At 35.6% G+C, this 21187-nt stretch overlaps 1 protein-coding gene across 1 annotated transcript; it reads right to left on the bottom strand.

Moving 5' to 3' along the window:
• Window positions 1-1574: 1574 nt before the first annotated feature.
• Window positions 1575-12099, bottom strand: LUM (lumican). Its single transcript, XM_066550257.1, has 3 exons — window positions 12011-12099; window positions 8038-8934; window positions 1575-2290 (listed from the first exon to the last, which is right to left on the bottom strand). The coding sequence occupies exons 2-3, from the start codon at window positions 8912-8914 to the stop codon at window positions 2136-2138; spliced, it is 1032 nt and encodes a 343-aa protein (XP_066406354.1). The 5' UTR covers window positions 8915-8934; window positions 12011-12099; the 3' UTR covers window positions 1575-2135.
• Window positions 12100-21187: the final 9088 nt, after the last annotated feature.

Here is a 21187-nt window from a genome sequence, read left to right as displayed (position 1 = left end):
TTCTGGAACTTTCTCTTTGCCACCATTCCCTTTTACCGTGCATCCTGACACTGGGCACTTTTTCTGTATCACTCTTTTAGGCAGTGGCAGACTGCAGTAAGACATGGACTGAGACATGTGGTATATTCAGAGAGGCTAAGGGGAGCACCTTGGCATTACCTGGAAAGAAGAAGGTTGAACGAAGTTCTCTTAACAGGTTCTACTCTATCATGAGTTGGACTGTTCTCAGTCTCACTGTTCACACTCTTTCATTTTGCATAAATGTAATCAGTGTACTGAAACAAGCTGAAAAGAATAATACTTTTCTGTTGTGTTGTTAGATTTCAGCAATCAGCTGGCATATCTCATCAGTTTGTGCTCTAGAAGTCTTAGTGTTTAGTATATTTTACATGAAGGGAACAGTTGGGTTAAAAGCTCTCTGGGAATGGTTAAATACCATTTCTCATTCAATTTTCTTTTCTTTGGGGTGTTTTGCATGCACTTCCTTCTTCTTTTTCTGTGTAACAATGCCTAGGTGCTATTCCACAGTGATTCCCACCCTGATGTGTTCAGAAAGCCCCAGATTTACACTTCATTCTGCAATGAAAACTCTAGCCAACTTGTAACAAATTTTACTGTCAATCCTTCCTGTACATGGGTAAAAAAGAAGCAACATTTATGAATTCCAAAATGAAGAAAAAAAGGAGGGAAATATTTCTATTGTTTTCTGAATCTCTCCTTTTGTTTTAGTCCCAGGTTTCTTTGTGAACTGTGTTTTGATTTTGAACATCTGGAACTGGCAACATGCCGACTAAATGGTTTGGTATGAATTGGTTTGGGGTTTTTTTCAGAGGTGATAGTTTCTGCTTTTGCTATAGAAACTAGCAAAATTTCTGTTTGAGTGTTTAATAGTCTAGTAGTTGAAAATAAAACAGTACCCATGGGATGATCTGTACTTGCAAGCAAGCCACTTACAGCTCTCAGTTACTAACACATCTATTTTAGTGTGTTCCAAGATGCTGACAGTATTTGGACTATTTTAGTCATGGGTGGAACATACTACCATGTCTTTACCATGTGTAGCTGCATTTTACTCACCACCTGTGGTTTCTGACAGATTTCACTGTTCTTTTGACAATATTGAAACACTAGTTTGCACGTTTTCATAGTGCCATGATTCCCATACAGCAAACTTCATAAGGCATCGATTTATTGGCCAATGCAAGTGTAGGGGCACATGTTAAATTATGTGTACAAACATATTGAAACATCAAAGTAGAGAAAACAGTTTATTTAGCCTTACAATAATTTTTATAATGATAGAATAGCTTAGATTGTCTTGTCCTAACCTGTTTTTTTTTCATTTTATAAAAGAAAGAAGCATAGTTGTCAATGATATGGACAAAAGGACATTATTTGATATGTTTTATTTTCTACAGTCTGGTTAAAAATAGCATGCAAGTAATTGAATAAAAATATTTGTATATATGATTTATTTTGAAATAACAATTATACCAACAATGAATAAAAATCTTACCATGACAGTTAAATGAAAGTATGACAAAAAGAAGAGTAAACAATTATTTAACCTGAATATTTTTTCCTCATTATCTTTCATGTATTCCATTAATATAACAATGTCATAGGCTCTGAACACATATTTTCACAAATTTTAAATTGTTTGTATATTGTTAAATAATTTTTTCCTTTGCAATGGGTAACAATATATAAAAGGCATGATGATTAGGAAAGTTGGACAGGAATCTTGTATGGACACAGGCCAGCCCATACTTCTCACTATAACTCACAATGAATCCCACCTAACTTCCCTGTGAGTCTGGAACCTGCTGGCATGTATTGCATGCATGAATATAGATTTTTATGAAGTTGAATCTTTTAAATCAACTCATTTAGCCAGATAAAGAAATATTTTGCATCAGATTTAGTAATTCTTGTGCTTTCTAAATAGAACCATTTGTAAAAATATGCACACGTTCCCTTAAATTTGCCAAGTCCTTGCTAAATGTTCACAAACAGAGTGGATAATATGCAGATTGACACTTGCTTTAAGGCATACCCTAATTTTAAAGCACTACCATGGTGTGTTATTCCTGCAGTAAGTGCCCCTGGGAGGGAGCTGGGCGATCCCGGGTGTCTCACTCCAGAGAGATCTCGGCGGCCACGCGCAGGCAGTTGTACATCTCCTGCGGCAGGTCAGCCCGCGTCAGGTTGTTGCCGTCCAGGCGCAGGTGTGTGATCTTGGAGTAGGTCGTCGGTCCAACCACCTTACAGAAGCTGCTCAGTGGGAACTCTGAAGCAAAGAGAACAGAAATAAGAGGAAAACATTAATAATTAGGACAAACCCATTATTTTTCTGCTTTTTTTTTTTTTGGATTTCAGTTGAAAATTGTGACCTTAATTCATTATACTATTTTTAGTATTTTGCATTTACACTGATGTAAATCTCTGTAAATTTATTGGAACTTGAGGGACTTGTGTTGGGAGAGGTTCTTTCTGTTAGTTGTGAGAGGAATTTAAAGACTGAGTTTTTCAAATGCCATTTTCTTCCAGTACAAGTTTGACTTTTAGACTTCAGATTTTATATAGAGGTCTAATCTGGCATTTAGATAAAAGGGAAAAAACAATCTTAAAAAAAACCCCTAGAGATGCAAAGAGAGGAATCAGCCAGTTTATGTACATTACAATGGAAGGGTAAAAACTGTTTTATAAGATATTGAAGTTTCTGGAGAAATTGAAATCATGATACAGCTTTACCCTAAAGAACAGGCAGCTCAATTGGTGTCTGTGTATTTTGTATGTATTTATATGTGCCATTTGGATTTACCTGTTTCAGAATTAAATTTGGGTCTAGGGTTGGAGAAGAGCTTTACATTTAAACTGTGCAGTTGAACCTTTCCACATCAGAATTAGGTGAGTATGAATAAGGAAATTACTGATAAAATATATATATATATTTATTGTAATTTATATATCATGTTATTTATGGTTCTCTATTCAGTTGGGGGATTATTTTGTTCACATAACATCAGATAGACCTTGAACAGAAATTTGCCCTGTGTCCTATGATCAATATTAACTGTAAGGTAAAAATTACATTAATTACTGAAGTTCTCTGCTCAGTATGAAGAGCACACACCCAACCTCTTTATAGACTTCTTTCATGCAGAGAAGGTCAATCCTCAGGAGAGAATGTATGTGAATAAATCTGATGTCGCCTGCATGCCACATTGTGTAATTTTGCAAAGAGAGTCTTCATTCACTGTTTCCTTTAAGTCAGACAGAGGATTAATCTATTGAAAAGCTCTATAAGTACTAAAGAAACAGTCTGAGAGACTTGTTCTTCTTCAGAACACTGACTTTGGATGAATTCACACAGAAAATACTTTAAAAGGTTAAAGGGACTCCTTCAATGAACCCATCCATCTCGTAATTTCTGAGACATCAAGTTAGTATTATCAAAATCAAATGCCATTTGATTTACCTTTCATAGGCCACCTTTATGTATCTTTTCTATATGGCTACTTAACTGATCAAAGTATGATCAAATTGTAATACTAAAGAAAGTGGAGGAAGTACCTTTCTTACCTTTTCATAAACTTTTGGATTAACATTCTTCTAATTGGATTCTTCCAGGACATGCTTTAATAATAATAATTTTCTATCACTAATGAAACATGGCTTTTGTATACTAAGTATAAAGCTGTACAAGGAGCTCTTTAGAGCATAAGAGCTTAGGTAATATTTTGGACAGAGATGTGATGTTAGGAGTGGGTAAAGACTCAAGTACCATCAACAAAATAAGTTGTTTTGAGTAGGAGTTAAGGAAATATAATTTAAAAGTCAGATCTTTATCACCAATTTGATTAAAGCAAATTAAAGCAATTTCCTAAATTTTGTGTAGAGTGCAGCCTTCTTTTGGAAGGGTGAAAGGTGAATGACATCCTTTGGGCAGTCCATGTTGTAATACAGTAAAATTTTAAGACTTCAGACCAATTCTGATACTCTTCTGGTTCAGAATGTACCAGCAGAAGCAAACTGATAATTCTTGTTCATTAAGATCATATGATCAGAGAGATTTTTATAGGATTATGTCTGGGTGGAATTTTGCTGAATAAAAACATAAATTCCTGAGATTTTAGCTCATTTTCTTGGGCTATAGACTATGTCATTGACTATTTAGTTCCAGTTTTCTTCAGATAACTTGGATTTAATTTGTAAAGTTTAAAATAAACATGAATTCTAATATCAATTTTTTCTTCTTATCATTCAGGAATGACATAGTAAGTACATTTTTGCTGATGACAAACATTAAAAAACTTTATAAATTTAAATTTTAGGGGTTTTTTTCATATTGTTACTTTTGAGCATAATATTTGATTGCAAAAGAAGATTTGCTTATACAAGCTGGATAGATGGTTAACTACTCAAAGAACATAAACTTCATACATGTAAATCACAAAATTTAACTGTGATAACAAAACTCTGATGTGTGCTGAGTGTCTATGAGACTAAAACCACCTGGGAAGTGGATGGAGATCTTGGCCTCACGTAAGTCAAATGAACTCACTCCTGGACCTCAGTGGGATTTTGTTCCAATATTTGGTCCACACCTTTTATATGTGGGTATCAATTTTTTATACTCTTCATACAATTTTCAGTTGTTAAAAACATATTAAAAATGTTTCATTTTAATTGCAGTCTCTACTAGCAGAAAATAAGACCAGTGGTTCTTGTGAGTGCACTTGATGAGCTGTTACCTGTATGATCTGTATGGGAATTGCAATCCTTTAGACTGGACTACTGTGGCATCAAATATCTCTGTAGTTTACTTCCTCTTTTGTTACACTTATTCATGTTGCAGGTGAAAAAATGTCTTCCTGAATTTATAAAATTCAGGTTCAGAGCTAGTGTAGCTGGAATTTGTTCCCACATATTTTCCCAACACAGAAATCTTGCATAAGCCAGACACTGAGAGAATAAATATTGGATGAAAACTGGATTTTCATCTAAGAGTACACTGGGCAATCCTAACAGGATCTGAAGTTCCATAGTCTCTATTGTTGGTCTGTTGTCCACTAATCACATGTGAAACATTTTTAGATAGGCCATGTTAAAAAACTCCTTTGGGAATTGTTGGAGTGAACCAGATAAAAGACCATAAAGCACCTCCACAATTTGGTATGTAGTCTCTTAATTGTCCTCTGGCACATTTTCATATTTCCCCTTTCATACTCCATTTATGTGGAGTAACCCCGTTACTTCCTGGTGTTTCATGTGGAAGCAACAATTTCCTCATTAATCCCTTACAAGTACAGATGAAATATGGAGAAGGCCATTTTTGGACCTTCTTCTTGTTTCACTGAAACTCTTTGGTTCTTGGGTTTTTTTTTTCCATCCTGCAGAGTTTCTTTTTGCCTTGAGAAGTCTGTAGCACAAGTCTCTGTGTCTGTGTGTGTGTATATAATAATAATGGCATCTTAAAGGCATTTCAATTTAGAAACTACAGTTTAGGTTTGAGCTGTGGAGAAAGTGAAAGCTTTTCTAAATCTTCCATGGTCCTATTCTAGCTTGGAAATCCAACGAGCACCAAGTACAGTAGATAAAAGTGTAGATTTGACACCTACGATCAATATAATGGATGTGCTTCAATTTATTAGAAATCAGAGGAGCTACTCTGAATTTGATTTCTCAACAGTTTGCTATCTGCTTCACCCACTGCTTCTTGTAACAGCACATACTAAGGCATAGCCAATTCTGCTACATATTTTGATGTGTTTGTTTTATTCATCAGTTCTTGTTCAAAAAACAGTCACTCAATAAGGGTATTTCTCAAACAGATTATTTTTTATGAATGACAATGCACAATGATTGTAACAAGTCCATGGTGAAACTCATGGACAGTAATTTAGAGAAATATTCTTCCAGTAATATCAACAAAGCTAGAACCAGATTATTCTTTCTTAGACAAATATAAATGTTAACTGCAAGCTTTAAGGTACATGAGAAAAGGGAAACATAACAAGTTAAGAACTCTGGAGAAATATCTTTATGTTAGGTATCAGTATAATGAAAACTTCAAACTAAGTAAGCATGAACTGAAAGATTATATCTTTTGTGTATTTGAGGATAAATTATCATTACTCCTTAGACAGAAGTCTCTCACAGCATAGGGGTACCATAGGCCATCACATGGAATGGAAGCTGGCCTAATTTACTTTCATAAATCACTGGTACATCATAACAATTTATTAAACAAATGAACTGGTCATTGGTTTGAGGCTTAAATAATCACAGATCAATTAATTCAATTTCCCAAAAGACTAAGCACTCACAGCTGTAGGTCAGGTGTCATGAATGGTGAAATCCAAGGGCTTTGTTTGCCCTGTATTAATGATTATTTATAATTAATTTTTATGCCACATTGTCAGTCAGCATCTTAGGGAACTATATATTATGCCTGTAAATTGATTCTTGAAGTCTGCTAGTCTGCTAGATTTTATTATAAAGAAAAAAAAAAGGAAATCATAATTCTGTTGCATCAGTCCACAGGGTAGCAATGATAGTGTAGCAGTAGCTGGTGAACATCCACTCCCCACACCATCCCCCTGAAAATGCAGCTTGCCCTGAAAAGCTAAAATTGTTGTCATAGTCCCTGACCCTGATGTCCTTGGAAAAGTGAATAGCAGCCAAGCTTGGTACCTGGTTATCTTGCAGAAGGCTCAGATCATTCTAAGTAGGGGAAAGCGCTTATATCTCATGAGAAGTTAAAAATCATAATTTTTAGCTATTTTAGGAGTGGCAGAGTATCTGGTAGAGTTCCACAGGTTGCTGTATGTAGTGCCTTGGGTGGGAACTATTAACTCATTGTTTTCCCTCATCAAAACAAGAAACTGAGATGCACTAGAAAAAAAAAAGCCACTGAGAAAAATGAAACATAGTAAATACAAAACATTTCAAAATATCTTGCCCTAAATCTGGTAAGATCTGCACTAAAAATGTTTGGTTTTAAAGGCTACGTCTCCATGGGGTTAGCTATGTATGGAGTAGCTAACACTGATCCTCTTAATCCTTGATGGATACAAGCAGGCAAACAGAAGGGAGGATTTTGTGGTTTACAACAAGCTTTAGATCAACAAGCAAGATGATGTAAATCCTCCTGAAGAACCACAGTCATACTTGGAATATCTCCCTCTCCATCAGGGACTACCACTGATGGAGGTGCAGCTGGGAACTTCTGGCATGGTGGTGAGGCCTCTCCAGCCCTGCAACACCTCCTTGTCAGCCTAGGAAGGGGACAGCCTTCTGAAAGCCCTGTCTCTGCAGAAACCTTCTTGGTCTCATGCAAGGTGTGGTGTTTCTTGACATCACAAGGAACATTTTTCAGATTATAAATGAATGGAGACAAACTTGCCACCTGATCATATGATGTGCAAAATGGGAATGAAAAGAAAGAACAGGGGTAGCTCTTTGGATTTCTAGAGAGGTTTGGAGGGATACTGCATGAGGCAAGGGAGGAAAGAAACAAATGCAGTTACTTTGATGTATCTGTTTCAGTGCATCTTGTGCCTGCTATCTTATGAATTTGATTTTTCTCCCCTTGTCCTCCCTCCAGCATTTTGTTGCCAGGTCCTGAAAGGTTACCGTAGTCATATCCTCCCCTGACATCTCTATTTTTTGTTAACTTAAGAATTCTGAACATCTTTTTGCACTGATGAAACTTTTCATTTTTTTCCTGAATGGTACAAGACAACTTCATTGGCTTCTATGTAGTTACTCCAATTTACAAAAGATGAGAGTTTGAGGAAAAAATCCACTTTAGCATGAAAGCATAAATTTCTCATTTTAAGAATATATTGAGTGGCTATTCAGTAAATATCTGTCTTTTAACATGACAACTGTTAGGTAAATGTCAGTGTGCTAACAGTCTAAACAGTACTATTTTTTCAGACTGGCTCATGTGTTATTTCAGATACTTGCATTGGCCATCAGGATCTAGTCTGTGGTAAACACTAATGAATATGTGCAAATTTAACTTACTGTTAATTTTGTTGACTTGGAGGTAGAAGTTTTCCAGGTTCTCACTGACAATTGGAATGCTCTTCAGCTGATTGAAGGAGAGATCCAACTCAACTAGGGATGTGATGTTGAAGACATTACCTGGTATTCCAGAATCTGTTAATTTATTGTGGGATAAGCGTAAATATTGTAGGGCTTTAAAACCTTGGAAGTACTCATCAGGAACATTGGAAATCTGGTTATTATCAAAATACAGCATGAGCAGGGAGTGAGGCAGTCCTGTTGGTAGCTTTGTAAGTTGATTGAAGCTTAAGTCAAGATACAAAAGTGAATTCAGGCCTTTAAAAGCCCCAGAAATAGAATCTGCTTTCAGCTGGTTGTTCTGGAGGTGAATGACAGTCAGATTCATCAGCCCCTCAAATGCACCAGGACTGACTTTTGTGATCTTGTTGTGACTTAATTGCAAGTCATCTAGAGTTTTGGGAAGTGGTCCAACAGCTTCCGTCAAATTGTTGTAGTTAATGTGAAGTTTCTTCAGGTTCTTTAGTTTAGAAAAGACTCTTCCCTTAATTTTTGAATTTTCCAGATGGTTGTGATCCAGGATCAGCCACTGAAGGTCTGTTACATTGTCAAACGCATTCTCTTCAATTCCCTCAATCATATTGTTTCGGAGATAAAGGTATTTAATTCCACTTGGTACAATTGGAATGGTTTTCAGCTTAAGATTGTCACAATACATGGCAGTAGGGTAGCTTAAAGGACAATTACATTCTGGGGCACAGACTGCTGCAGATGGCCCGAAAGGATCATAGCCATAATCATCTCCAGGACCGTAGTCATACTGGCAAAAAATGCCACTAATCAACAGCAGAAAGACAGCTAGGAAATTTAGAGTCATCTTTCTAATGTGTCCTGTTCCTGTATGATGAAAGGGAATAAACAGGATATAACTTTAGTTTTTTTATCTCTCTCAGCAATATTTGAAATTTTACCACATAAAGTTTATATTTAAAAACTAATTATGGTTCCTATTTAAAGTTTTTAATTAAGAGAAAAATATATTGGGTTGTTAGTATTACATTGTTAATACTATATTACTGCCTCTGTCTTGTATAATCTTCCTTTGCAATGCAAAATTGCTGGCCATTTTGCTGTTGTAAGTAAAACTTTTTTTATATCTTTCTGTATTCATTGATTAAGTCACAAGAAAGAATGAAGTACAAGGTTTTTAAACTTGCCACAGAAGTTTTCAGTTTTGCTGAAGGCCACATTCAGAGACAGTTCCACCATTTAAATTCTACCAAGCATTCCATGTGCTGAATTGTCTCATTTCTAAACATGTGGCTATTTGACTTAAGTTTGAAAGAGACAGGGAAGTTAAAACTGAGGGTAATGCTCTCAAGCATAGTGGGTTGTTAAGATGTGTGTGGCTTGAAAGCTCTTTTTCTCACGGATTATGCTCTGTAAAGCATGGGACACTAAGTTTCATAGTCACACAAAGAACAAACTAATAGGAATATAAAGTGTATTATCTTTAACATGCCAAACAACCAGTATTGCATATCTGTGTAGTGGATCTGAAATGACTGAATCTGACAGTGGACCTGAAATGACTGAATTTCAGATAGTGAAAATGTTCTTGCAAATTCTCTATACAACAAAGGTGTTGGTTACATTTTATGCCACTTCTAATTTAACTGAACAATAAAACACTGGTTTTACATAGTTAGTTTTTCAGTTCACATACAGCAAGAGGATATTTGGTGTCCTTGGAGGTGTTTGTGATTCAGTATACATGGGGTCCCTTAACTCTTTAAGGCCATAGCTTTCTCATCAGGTACTCCACAAGATGTCAATTAATCTGTGAAGACTAGTATCTTGTTTATACCTCTACCTGGACAGACAGATGTTCTGCTGGAAAAGTAGGTCTAGAATCAATAAAGTCAGTGAGCTTTGATTTTCACTAGGAAAAGACAAGGCTCCAAGTACTCAACTACTGTTCAGAGATTGAGAGGATTAAGAAAATCCTTAAAACCTTTTTTTTTCTCAAGGAATTTCAGAAAGTATGTGAAGCCTGTAAACAGACCACAAGGCATTGATCTCAGATCTGGGCAATTTTCCAGCAGAGTAAGTTAGTCTTGCTATTGGAATTGTTACACAGAGGACTTAATGTTAAAGTGCAGGGCCATAGCTACAAAATTTTCCCTAATTCTAAATGTCTTTCCTTCTATTGACTTCTTAAAAGCCATAAAATATTCTAGTGAGATAACAATCTCATTTAAAGCATCTCTAGGCAGGGTCTATTGATCTCATGTAGTACAGCACAAAGAATTTTTTAAAAATGTTCTTATGTTATCTCTACTCAATAACCCATAAAGTCCCACTGCTAGATATTAAGCTGCTGTCCCCTGGAAAAGAAATCCGATTGCATATCATCTCCATGGTGTTGGTCCCATCACATTTACCTAATTACAAGCCCTCGGATAATCATTGAAATATTAGTTGTCAGTGTAATTTTCTTTGCCTGTCTTTCATTACTGCATGAGAACATGCAACATGAATATGAGCTAGACCTTTAGTCCCCTGCTGGTATAAATAAGTACAGCTCATCTGAAAGCAAAGACTGCAGTAACACAATTCATCTCAAAATCCAGTCCTATTTAGGTACTAAACATCAAATAAAGGAAATCAAATACTTCTGTATTCAAAGTATAAAAAGAGTAATGAACTCCTTGGACTACACTCTTTAGCCTTATGGTGACATTTTTTACACACCTCTTTAATTTTATAGTTTTAAAATAACATAGACATTTTAAATTAAAACTTTTTTTTTTTTTTTTGTTTCAAATTATATTTGTAATGCTAAGTTGCATTATTGATATCATAGTCCTGCAGTCCTTTAAATAGAGGAAAAATTTTACTGCTCTGCAGAACCCTTCAAGTAACTAAAAATGTTAGATGGCAAGTGTTTTGAATTAATTTATCAAAACGTTTTAGAATTTATGTGACAATTCAATAGTTCAGGGGCATATGGGCCTGTGTGCAACACAGAATTGCAAAGTAAATGGGAAATTTATTTAGCTTGTTTTATTAATGCATTTCTCATTCAGGTTTGTGAATGTCTCACTGTCAGAAGTGTAAAAGGTTAATAGATCATGTTTGTTTGTTGCAATGAGCTACACGAATCCAAAATATAAAATCAGAAAACATTCTTAGATGCTTATATTACAACATAAACATGCTTTAATTAATTGCCTGTGCCTGTTCTAAGCAGTTGTCCTGCAAAATACCTGTGAAAATATTTGTGAAGTTGCCCAGGCAACTTGCCAAAACATACTAAATGATAAATCCATAATTTTGGGAAAACGCTTGCTACATTAATGTAGAAATACTATTTGAATTATGTTTGACCTTGTTTATATTTCCTCAATCATTAATTGATTATGAAACAGAATAAATCTAAAATTAACAGTCAGTCAACATTAATTCTGTAGTTTAACTTCTTAAATTAAGTTTGTAAAAGACTATCTTTTTAAAGATTCACTAGTATATTTAAAATGAGCTTTAAAATTAATTAGAATTTTTAAAATATCTACTGTTTCCCTCTCACTGTTTATGTGATTAATTATTTAAATATCAGGATACATTGTCTTTTTGTAGAATGGAGCAAAATGATTTAGCAAATGGGGTTTACAAAGCTCTCATTAATATTATGAATGAAAAAGTAAACAGTGAGTACTCTTACACACTTCTTTGTACTGTGTATCAAATCTTATTCCGATGTAGAACAAAACAGACTGTGAAAAATTGCAACACTGATGTACAAAGTATGTGAAGCTGTTTTAAGGAAACTGAGAAAGTGAATCGACAGTGAAACTGTTAATTTGTGCTCAATTTACAAATTGGCAAACTTATCCTGTCATGTTTTCATGTTCCCATTACAGCTACATTTAAACAGCTGAACATTACGGTTAAAGCATGCAGCAGCACTTACCTTACTGCCTTCAAGCTGCTTTCCTTAATTCCCAGAGCAGATGCAATAAGAGGCTGTATCGACCAATATATGCTCTAAACAGTGTCAGGAGGTAAAAGTCTGCCAGATCCTCTGTGTTACAAGAGGGAAAAAAAAAAAAAAAAGCCCTAGTCACGCTGTTCTCTGAAGCTGCTATGTCATCATGGTGATCTTGTGGTGTGGCATGTACAAAAATGCAGCTCTTTAATGAAGTGCAGGTGGATACCATATTTTGTACAAGGACAACCCATCTGTTCCTCCTGTGGGATCAGAGAATGATATTTCACAAACCTGAGAAAGTTAAAAAGCCACAGGTTTATACAAGATTTTTTTTTTGTATTTCAGAGGGAAAATACGTTATATTGTAAAATAAATTGCAAAAAGGCTTTTGTTTTCCAACTTATTTTATATTGCTAGACATGAGCTAACACATAGCACTCAGACCTCAATGCTGCTGTTCTTCTTCAGCCAAGTGACTCATTCATTTTTCTGCCTATTTCTTTAACTGTCTTATGACCACAGTAAAATATCTTAGTGAAAACTTTAGCCTAAGGATCAGATTCAAAATTGTCTTTGAATCATACCCTTTTCCACATTACATACTGAGTTCAAAGAGTACATATTTGCGTTCAAAGACTCTTCTGCAAATCATTGGAATTGATTTGGTCTGGAGATTTTCTTTTCTGGTTGAATGTATGTTTGTTTAATAAAAACGCATCCCAGGAATGGGTTTTGAGCAGTCACTGTAAACTCACTCCATACATTCGTTCTTTTTGCACTTACAGTTTTCTCCTGCATTTCAGAATCTGGAACTACTCAGCTTTATGTTGTCTGTTTCTTATTCCATGGATGTAGTTCAAGAATGCATCTTAAGGCTTGGATGAGATGTTACTTTCACCGAAAATGTCGAAAAAAATTACATTAAGAAAGTAACAGTTTAAAGTGGATCTTAATGCTCCCATAAGAACTTTCCTTTATCTCTAAATGGAGGATGTCTTCCTTTTTATGGGAAACATATTTTTTGATAGATTTGGGTAGGGAAAAATGTCAAATGTGCTTATAGAAAGCACACACAAGCCATTTTAAAGTGTCTTGTGTATTTCATTGAATTGTGATTGTTGGGGTAGAAATTCAGGGATTTTGTCCATTTTCAACCTATTATCTTTATGAAAAGTTGTAGTACAGAATGTGTCTGGGCTAGAGAACCCTATCAGTTTCCTGAAGAGGAGCCTGGATGTGAGTTTCTCCCAAAATTTGCTGCTGATGCATCTCAGTCTTCACAGCAGTGAAGGCTCCTGGGAGCAGGGAAAACCAGTGCCCTTCACCAAGCACAGGAAACACAACCAACACTTACAGACCTTTGTGCTTCTGCAGTGCCCCAATTAGCAAACAATTTGCTTAACACAGAGTGCCATGTGCCAGTGCAGCCCACAGGGAGGGAATGTTATGCTTTTGATGTTCTGACATCATGCCTGTCTCCCTGGTGTGGGAGAACCATTTACACTCTGGGAAACACGTTGGTGACAGATTGTTACTGCATTACTGCTTGCATGGTGCCAAGAAGTGAATGTGCAGCAGTGGGATTACAATTGTGAATTAATCTTAGTGAAAAACTGCATGGTATCAGGACTAGAAATGTACAAGTGGACAAAGCTGCTGTTGTTCTGCATGTAGACAAATGGAGACCAGATGGAGTTTCTCATGCACAGAATGATATTTATCTGAAAACTACTTCATTAGCTTTACTTGACCAAGAAAACCTCAACTGTGACTTGACTGCAAATGTAGCAATAAGCAGCACTCAGCAGTTGGAATAAAAAAAAAAATTCATGCAGAAAGAGATAACCTTTAAGGTAATATCAAGATTTGCTCTATGGAAGAACATATAACAAGGTGAGCAATGGAGCATAATATTTGTTAAGAGAATTTTTAAAATCACAGGAAAATCATTAATTGTGCTTTCTCTGACTATGGATTTGTTTTGAAGGACAAGCCAAATATTATGATAAATTAATGTATATTTTGAACCCTCAGTAATAGATGTAGTTTTGCATTTGCAGTACAAATAGAATTAAACATTGGCTGCAAGTACAGGATAATCCAGGCTTAATATGCTTTTGGCACAGTTGTGTTTATGAACCAGTTTTTCTATACATCAAGTACACATCCCTTTTCTCATTCTGATAACAGAAATACAAAACATGCATATCTTTTTAACTTACAAATCTTATTAATCAAACTGATGATATTTTGAAATTAACATATGGTAAAAGCTTGGGTCACATAAAGTTCAGGTGAGACTTGTTAATTCATATAGTTCCTGTTTTGCTGACTGTTTTAAATTAGCTATGAAAATTGCACAGTCAAGATGAAGAATCACATGCCTTCTGAGGTTAAGATAAAAAACAATAGATTTTTCTCCCTTTTTAATAAGATTTGTACCATCTCTCCAATCTGTTACTTAATAATGCCCTTTGGCATATTTTTTATGCTTTTCCTAATCTTACAGTTGTAACTCATGCATCTATCACTTCATAAACCTGTTTGGGAGAGCAGGTAGGTGCTACAACCCAGCAAATGAAGGTATTGCTTCTTCTGCAACAGAGGGTGGGACTGTGGTGGGGTGATTTCTTTGTTTCTGGTCCTATTTTGTGTTCTGTGCAGGGGTTCTTTTGGTAGGTCTCAGAAGTCATTAAACAGCATGTGAATGAAGTTTAATTCCTTAATTTCTAAGAAATACACAAAGTAATATGTAAATTCACCTATGTCATGTAAGTTGTAAAGTGGTTATAAATATGCTTCACACTGATGATGTCAAGACATATTAGTATTTCAATTTTACAACTACTGTGCTCCAGTTTTTCTTCAAAATTTATTTTCTTTTGTACCTTAATTATTCATCTTTCTTTGATGGAAATATGATCAAAACCTACTATAATCTATCTTTCTTTGTCTTGTGATATATGAATAATTTTTTTTTAATGTGATACAAAGCTCCTTTTTGTCTTGATTTTTTTTAATTCATGTTTTCATGGCTGGAGATGGCCAAATCTAATGGGTTGTAATGAAAGAATCTGGAAGTAGAGCTCACTGCAAGTCAACTTGCACTGGCTGAGATCTAGCAGTCAAATATTGTTGAGTGACAGTGTCACTCTTTTGTTTCTACACTCATCAGTGATATCCTCTCTGCTTTTAGTCTCTTGTAAAAGTGCCCTCTTTATAGCTTCTATGCACTTCTGCATAAATGGAAGTGCCTCCCAGTCTATTTGGATTTAATACCCTTTTCCCCAAAAGACTGAGGTTAATGAAAATTAATAGCTACTATCTAAACCAACTGCTGCTTTGCTTTCCTCTTAAACCTCTGCACACATCTGGTGCACAGAACCAAGAGAATTGGGGGGTGCCCAGTATCAGGAGTAGTGTGTTTCTGCCATGGGAACATAGAGCTCCAGAAGAATTCCTCATGGAACTTTTCACACTGCCATATGAAGTGAACAATGAGGTTTCTCCTCTGATCACTCAGAATTTAAACTAAATATTACTCTCAAGATGAAATTAAGGTTAGCTCATTTTATTTGGCTACCTGCAGCAGGGGTTAAGAAACCTCCATCAAGGCAAAAGGCTTCCATGGACATCATGCAGCAAGCCACTTAATTATAAAGAGGCAACATAGTGTTTCTACATGATGTTTTCTATGTCTCTAAACAGTGAATATACAGCCTATTAGCCTATATAGAGTGAATATACAAAAATATGATCTTGGCATAAATCTCCAGGAACAATTAGTTAAGTATTTCTGTAAAGTTCTGCAGCATTTTGAAAATATTACTGAAGGCTGACTCATATTTAATGAGTTCCACTAAAAACAATTCAGTTCCAGGTTCTGAAGGCTGTAGGTGCTTATTTTTTCATCTGAAAACTTCCATTCCTCCTAATTGAAATTTTATTTTTTCAGTCTCTACACTGGACTTACATGTTAAATGGAAAGTGTTAGACCACATACTATAAGCATTGCAAAATTTGTGGTGATCCAAATCCTTCTTTTCCTTTCTCCTAAAAAGGAAATGCCAGCTATGGAAACTTACAAAAATGGTAACAGTGTTACAACCTATTAGCAGACCGCAACAGATATTTTTGTTGAGCACAAATCTTTGTTTTTGTCCTTCTGAAAGACTTCTCACTGTTTTGCTTCAAACTTGACAGCGTCTGTATTCTTGTAGTGTTATCCTCCTCTCTGTTGTTTTTCAGACTGGTTTTGATTTGATTCAAATGGTCAACAGCAAAATTTCTTTGAGTTGATCCAAAGTCTGATCAAAGCTTTTTTTTGATGATGACTAAACATGAAGGCAAGATTCTGTTTTTAAACTAGACTCTTTAATATATCCTGTATGTTTTGTCATAGCATTTAAAATCTACTGATCCATGTATAAAAGAAAATAAGGTGGCCTTGGAGCATGAGACAATTCAAATTCTTTACGTTATTCCTAACGTAAAGAATTCAAGAGTATCTCAAGGAGCTGTTATATTTGTGAGTAAGTTGTGGTTACATGTAAAAATTATAGAGAGCATCTCTGTATTTCTGTATTGTAAACAGTACAGATAATTTATGGAAAAGGAAGAGTTGGACTTCGCCAACTTGGTTAGTTCACCACCTATTATTTGTATATGCTAATGTTGTACCAACTTTGTACAACTGTTGTACCTGCTTTGAAAATCACTGGGTGCTAAACACCTTCCCAGAATCTTAGCATTATCAATGTCTGTTTGCATTCAGATCACTACAGATTAAGGTCAGAAGAGATGTTAAATCATCTGGATTCTGCTGTACAATGAGAATATAGCATTTGGCTGTCTGCTAGTTCAGGTGACTCTGGACTTGAACAGATCCACTAAGTCATAAATCATCTTTGCCATGATGGTGGGACAGTTTTGGGAGCCACTTAACATGCAGCTTTTAAAAACACTGCCCATTGTTGTCGCAGACATCTTTTTATGAAAATCCTTCCTTGAAGTTCTTTTTCCTCCTGAGAAACTGAGAGACCTCAGGGACAAAATGTAAACAATGGTTGTCTGCTGCTGTGGAATGCATCAGGTGCATCTGTGATTGGTCTCATGTGCTTGTGTGTAATTAATGGCCAATCATGGCACAGCTAGCTCTCTCTCTGCCCGAGCCACAAACCTTTGTTATTCATTCTTTTCTATTCTTAGCCTAGCCTTCTGATGAGAACTTTTTCTTCTATACTTTTAGTGTAGTTTGTAATATGTATCATAAAATAATAAATCAAGCCTTCTGAAATATGGAGTCAAATCCTCGTCTCTTCCCTCATCTGAAAACCCTTGTGAATACCGTCACACATTGTCATTTCTAAAATGAAGCACCTTGCACAAATATACTGCAACTACAGAAGATGCTTTTGCCAAAATTAAAACCTCTTCAGCAAGTAAAGTTTGATAGATATCTATTATATCATTGGCTACCTATTAGTACCCATTTTGAAATTAGCTGCCACTTAGTTCATTACCCCCTGAATGCTGTATGAAATTTTTGCATTATTTTCCCTAGGACTGGTGGCAGATTAATAGCCTTGAGGTAAAGACAGCATTTACCTATTTAAAATCCATGAATAGTAACACCACATCAGTGTTCTGGTATTCCCATGTTCATGAAAATGGACTGTAAATGACCAAACAACTCCTACAAGTCTTCCTGAGATGTTTAAGTACAAACTATTGTGACAACCAAATCTAAAAGTAATTCTCACTAACATTTTTGTTGGGTTTTTTTCCTTTAGAAAGAACGTGATATAATAAAAGTGCATCAGTCTGAAAAAGCAGATCTACTCCTTTCCAAATGCAGCAAACAATGATTATTTTTATTCATATTCCATTGCTAACCATTGGCTTGTGTCTCTTTAGTTGTAGTAAAGATAGATATATCTACTGTATATATGTATAGTAGGAGTATAATACTATTATACATAAGATTACTAGAATTTCTTTTCCTCATCAAAATCTCCATCTTCTTCCAGCTATCTTCTGCCATGCTATCTGTGGATCTGTCACTGACATATTCAGTGCAACTGCTTTACTTTTTTTCCTTATTAATAATATGTACAGGGACACATTTAATATTAACCTTTCTCTTTTTTTCTTCATGTCTCATCATTTTTTTCCCTTCATCTTATAGTATACTCATCAAGTGAAATAAAGCAAGTTATGGTTAAAACTGGCCTTTTTTGGGTGTTATATCAAGAAACAAGAGGTATATGAAGAGGTATTTTTATTCTTACAATTTTTTCCTTCCAGAGAAATTTGTTCATCCTTTTCCTGTTTGGAGACATAGAGCTGCTCTGAACGAGTTGGCTGGAAACATGCTTTTGGCCATATTAAATGGTCAGCTTTGGCAACCACAGATTCCAATCCAGTGATTTAATTGTCTTTATTTTTATCAGGAGATCCAGAGTGGATTAACCTCATGCTGTATAAAATGCTTTTTGACTTAGGAATTGTGCAGTGTTGAGAAACTCTACAAATGCTTTACTACACAGCCACATGGCACTGCTAAAAGCATCTCACAAAATCAGATTTTCCATTCAAAAAGCTACTTTTTTTTTTTTTTAATTTACTCCACCTTATATCTCACTAAGATTCCCTCCACCTCTCTGCAAGATGCAGACTATCTATTATTATAAATAGTGTCAGATAAGTGATGAATCTGACATTTTGGTCCTGGGAGACAGCAAACACAGGTGTCTACATGTGTGATAAGAGTCCAGCTACTGCTCAAGATCAGTGGGGATGTAATAAACACTGTGAAGCCTGGGGGGTGAGTCAATTGTCAACACAGACACTATAACAGTATTCACTTACCTAAAGGTAGGCATCCAGCATTATTTGAGAGGCTCTCAGGTGTCCAACTCACCTGTATAGATTATGGAAGAGGACTTTAACACTTATGCCCTTTTCAAATGGTAGCTGATGGCAAAGCAATGAACTTTGCCACAATGACAAAGCAGTGCTTAATAGCAAGACATCTGCATTTAGGCAGTTGCCTGTGGTCAAGGGGTCAAGTCAGACCGTGCAAGGACATGCAACTGCTCTCTGAGGTACCCTGGGCTGCACAGCACAGCCAAGGGGGTCTGGCTACTGTGAGTCAGGATTTTGAGGAAATCTGTCCTGAAGTAGCAGCAGGACGCCAGGCACATATAAGCAATCCAGAATGATATTAGACCCTTATCTTTTGCAAGCTAAATTGTGCCCTTGGAGCTTCAGTGCAGGAAATAATCAATATCCTAAGTAATAGCTCCACTTTGTGTAAACTGTCTGAATAGTATTCTCCAGCAATTTTCTCCACAGTCTTCTCTTAGCTGTGTATTCAGCAGAATATCTGCAATGAAATGTCACAAAAGTAGAGACAAGCAAAATGGGATGTACAAGAATGGAAGCAGCAATGACCCACAGGTATTTTCCATTTTCTTACCACCTCTAAAAGTCACAATAGCAAAAAAAGCTAAAATAAGCAATTCACTGAAAGGTCAAATAAAAACTTAGAAGACAGTTCTCTTATTCCATTAGACCATCCCCTGCAGCCTCACTGATCAATTTTCTTTTTTTCAGTCAAGAAAAGCTTTAAGTATATAAGTTGTATACATTGGAAAGGAGAGAAACTGATAAAGACATTTTGTGTCACACATAAACTTATTTTGACTGGACACAAATGTGTTTAAGGTCTAAGTTGATCTCCATCCAACTCAAGCATGGCCCAGCTGCACTTTTTCCCTCATGCTGCAATGTTTTAAGGAGAATACAGCATTTCCCAATTAAACTTGTTCGCCTCCCATAGATTTCAGACCTCTACTTAGACTAACTCTTTTTTCTTCATCTTGTGTTTTGTCAGACTTCAGCAAGCACCTAGTTATTGTATTTGGATAATTCAGTATCTGTATATTTTTATAAATGTGTGTCTGTTTGTTAAATGGTAAACTGAATTGGATCAAAACTGGAATCAACATCTGGCCCTTTAGCTTCCCAGTAGACCTTTTAATGCTTCCATAATATTTTAATTTTTATATATATATATTTAAATACATAAATACATTATGCTACAAAACAGAACAGCATTTTGAAAGATGCTGCATCTTTTGGAATAGTGATAGAGAGCTAACCCAGAGGGAATGCCTTCCTTTCTCTCTTCTCAGCTGGGTTGGAATGGCTTCTGGGTTGTGAGTGTGGAAAGTAAAGTGCTGCAATCAAATACTGTAACTCTTCCCAAATCTCAGTCAGATCAGAATGCCATATTATCAGCATTTCAAAGATATAAAAACACAGAGATAAACTTTACCATGAAGGATTGCAGAAAGCATTACAGCTGACTAAGAAAAAGTAAGGAAAGCATTCAGATAACAGGGAGATTAACAGCATTTTCAATATTTGGGTAGATAAATGCAAAATATTAATGTCACAAAAAAATTATTGTATAAAAGGAAATTGTTGACTTCTCTCTTCTTTAGACTTTACTTAGACTAGTAAATCACATAATGTCCCTGAAACTGGCAAGTTATTCTTTGCAGTATTTGTATTCCAGAATAGGTTTTTGCATGATTCTAGCCTGAACTAAACAATTCCCAGCCAGGATTTGGGAGTTATCACTCTCAACAGAGAGCTTAAACTAAGCCACTGTGCTTCATGAGGCAAGAAAGCCTTACAACAGAGATGGGACTAAGTCGTGTTCCAGGCTTCAAAAATGGCCGGATTTCACTTAATAACAGAAATGTAGCTTTAGACTCTAGAATATAACCTAAACCATCAATAGGAAATTAGATATTCAGGTCCTAAGATTTGCGGACATACCCTGAAATAATTTTATCAAATTATAATTTCATGATTTCCACCATTTTCCCAAAATTTATGAGTGTGTGTTGTGTGCATGTGTGTGGTGGTATTTATATACACTTTTGCCTTGCACTGAGGTTTTGAAGAAGATACTATGGACTATTTTTAATTTTCAAAGGAGAAACAAATATGCTTGAGAAACAAGATCTGATTGAAAGATTTAGCAGAGGAATAATATTTAAGTGGAAAAGCTGGTTTCACATAGAACTGCTGACACAAACTTAGCCACAGGAGTACCAGTGAGCAACACTATAATTTAGATTTTCT

This window comes from Molothrus aeneus, chromosome 5, assembly GCF_037042795.1.
Source record: "Molothrus aeneus isolate 106 chromosome 5, BPBGC_Maene_1.0, whole genome shotgun sequence".
Classification (NCBI taxonomy): domain Eukaryota; kingdom Metazoa; phylum Chordata; class Aves; order Passeriformes; family Icteridae; genus Molothrus; species Molothrus aeneus.
Note: the sequence above shows the minus strand (reverse complement) of the source record. Positions and strands in the feature narration are given on the sequence as shown.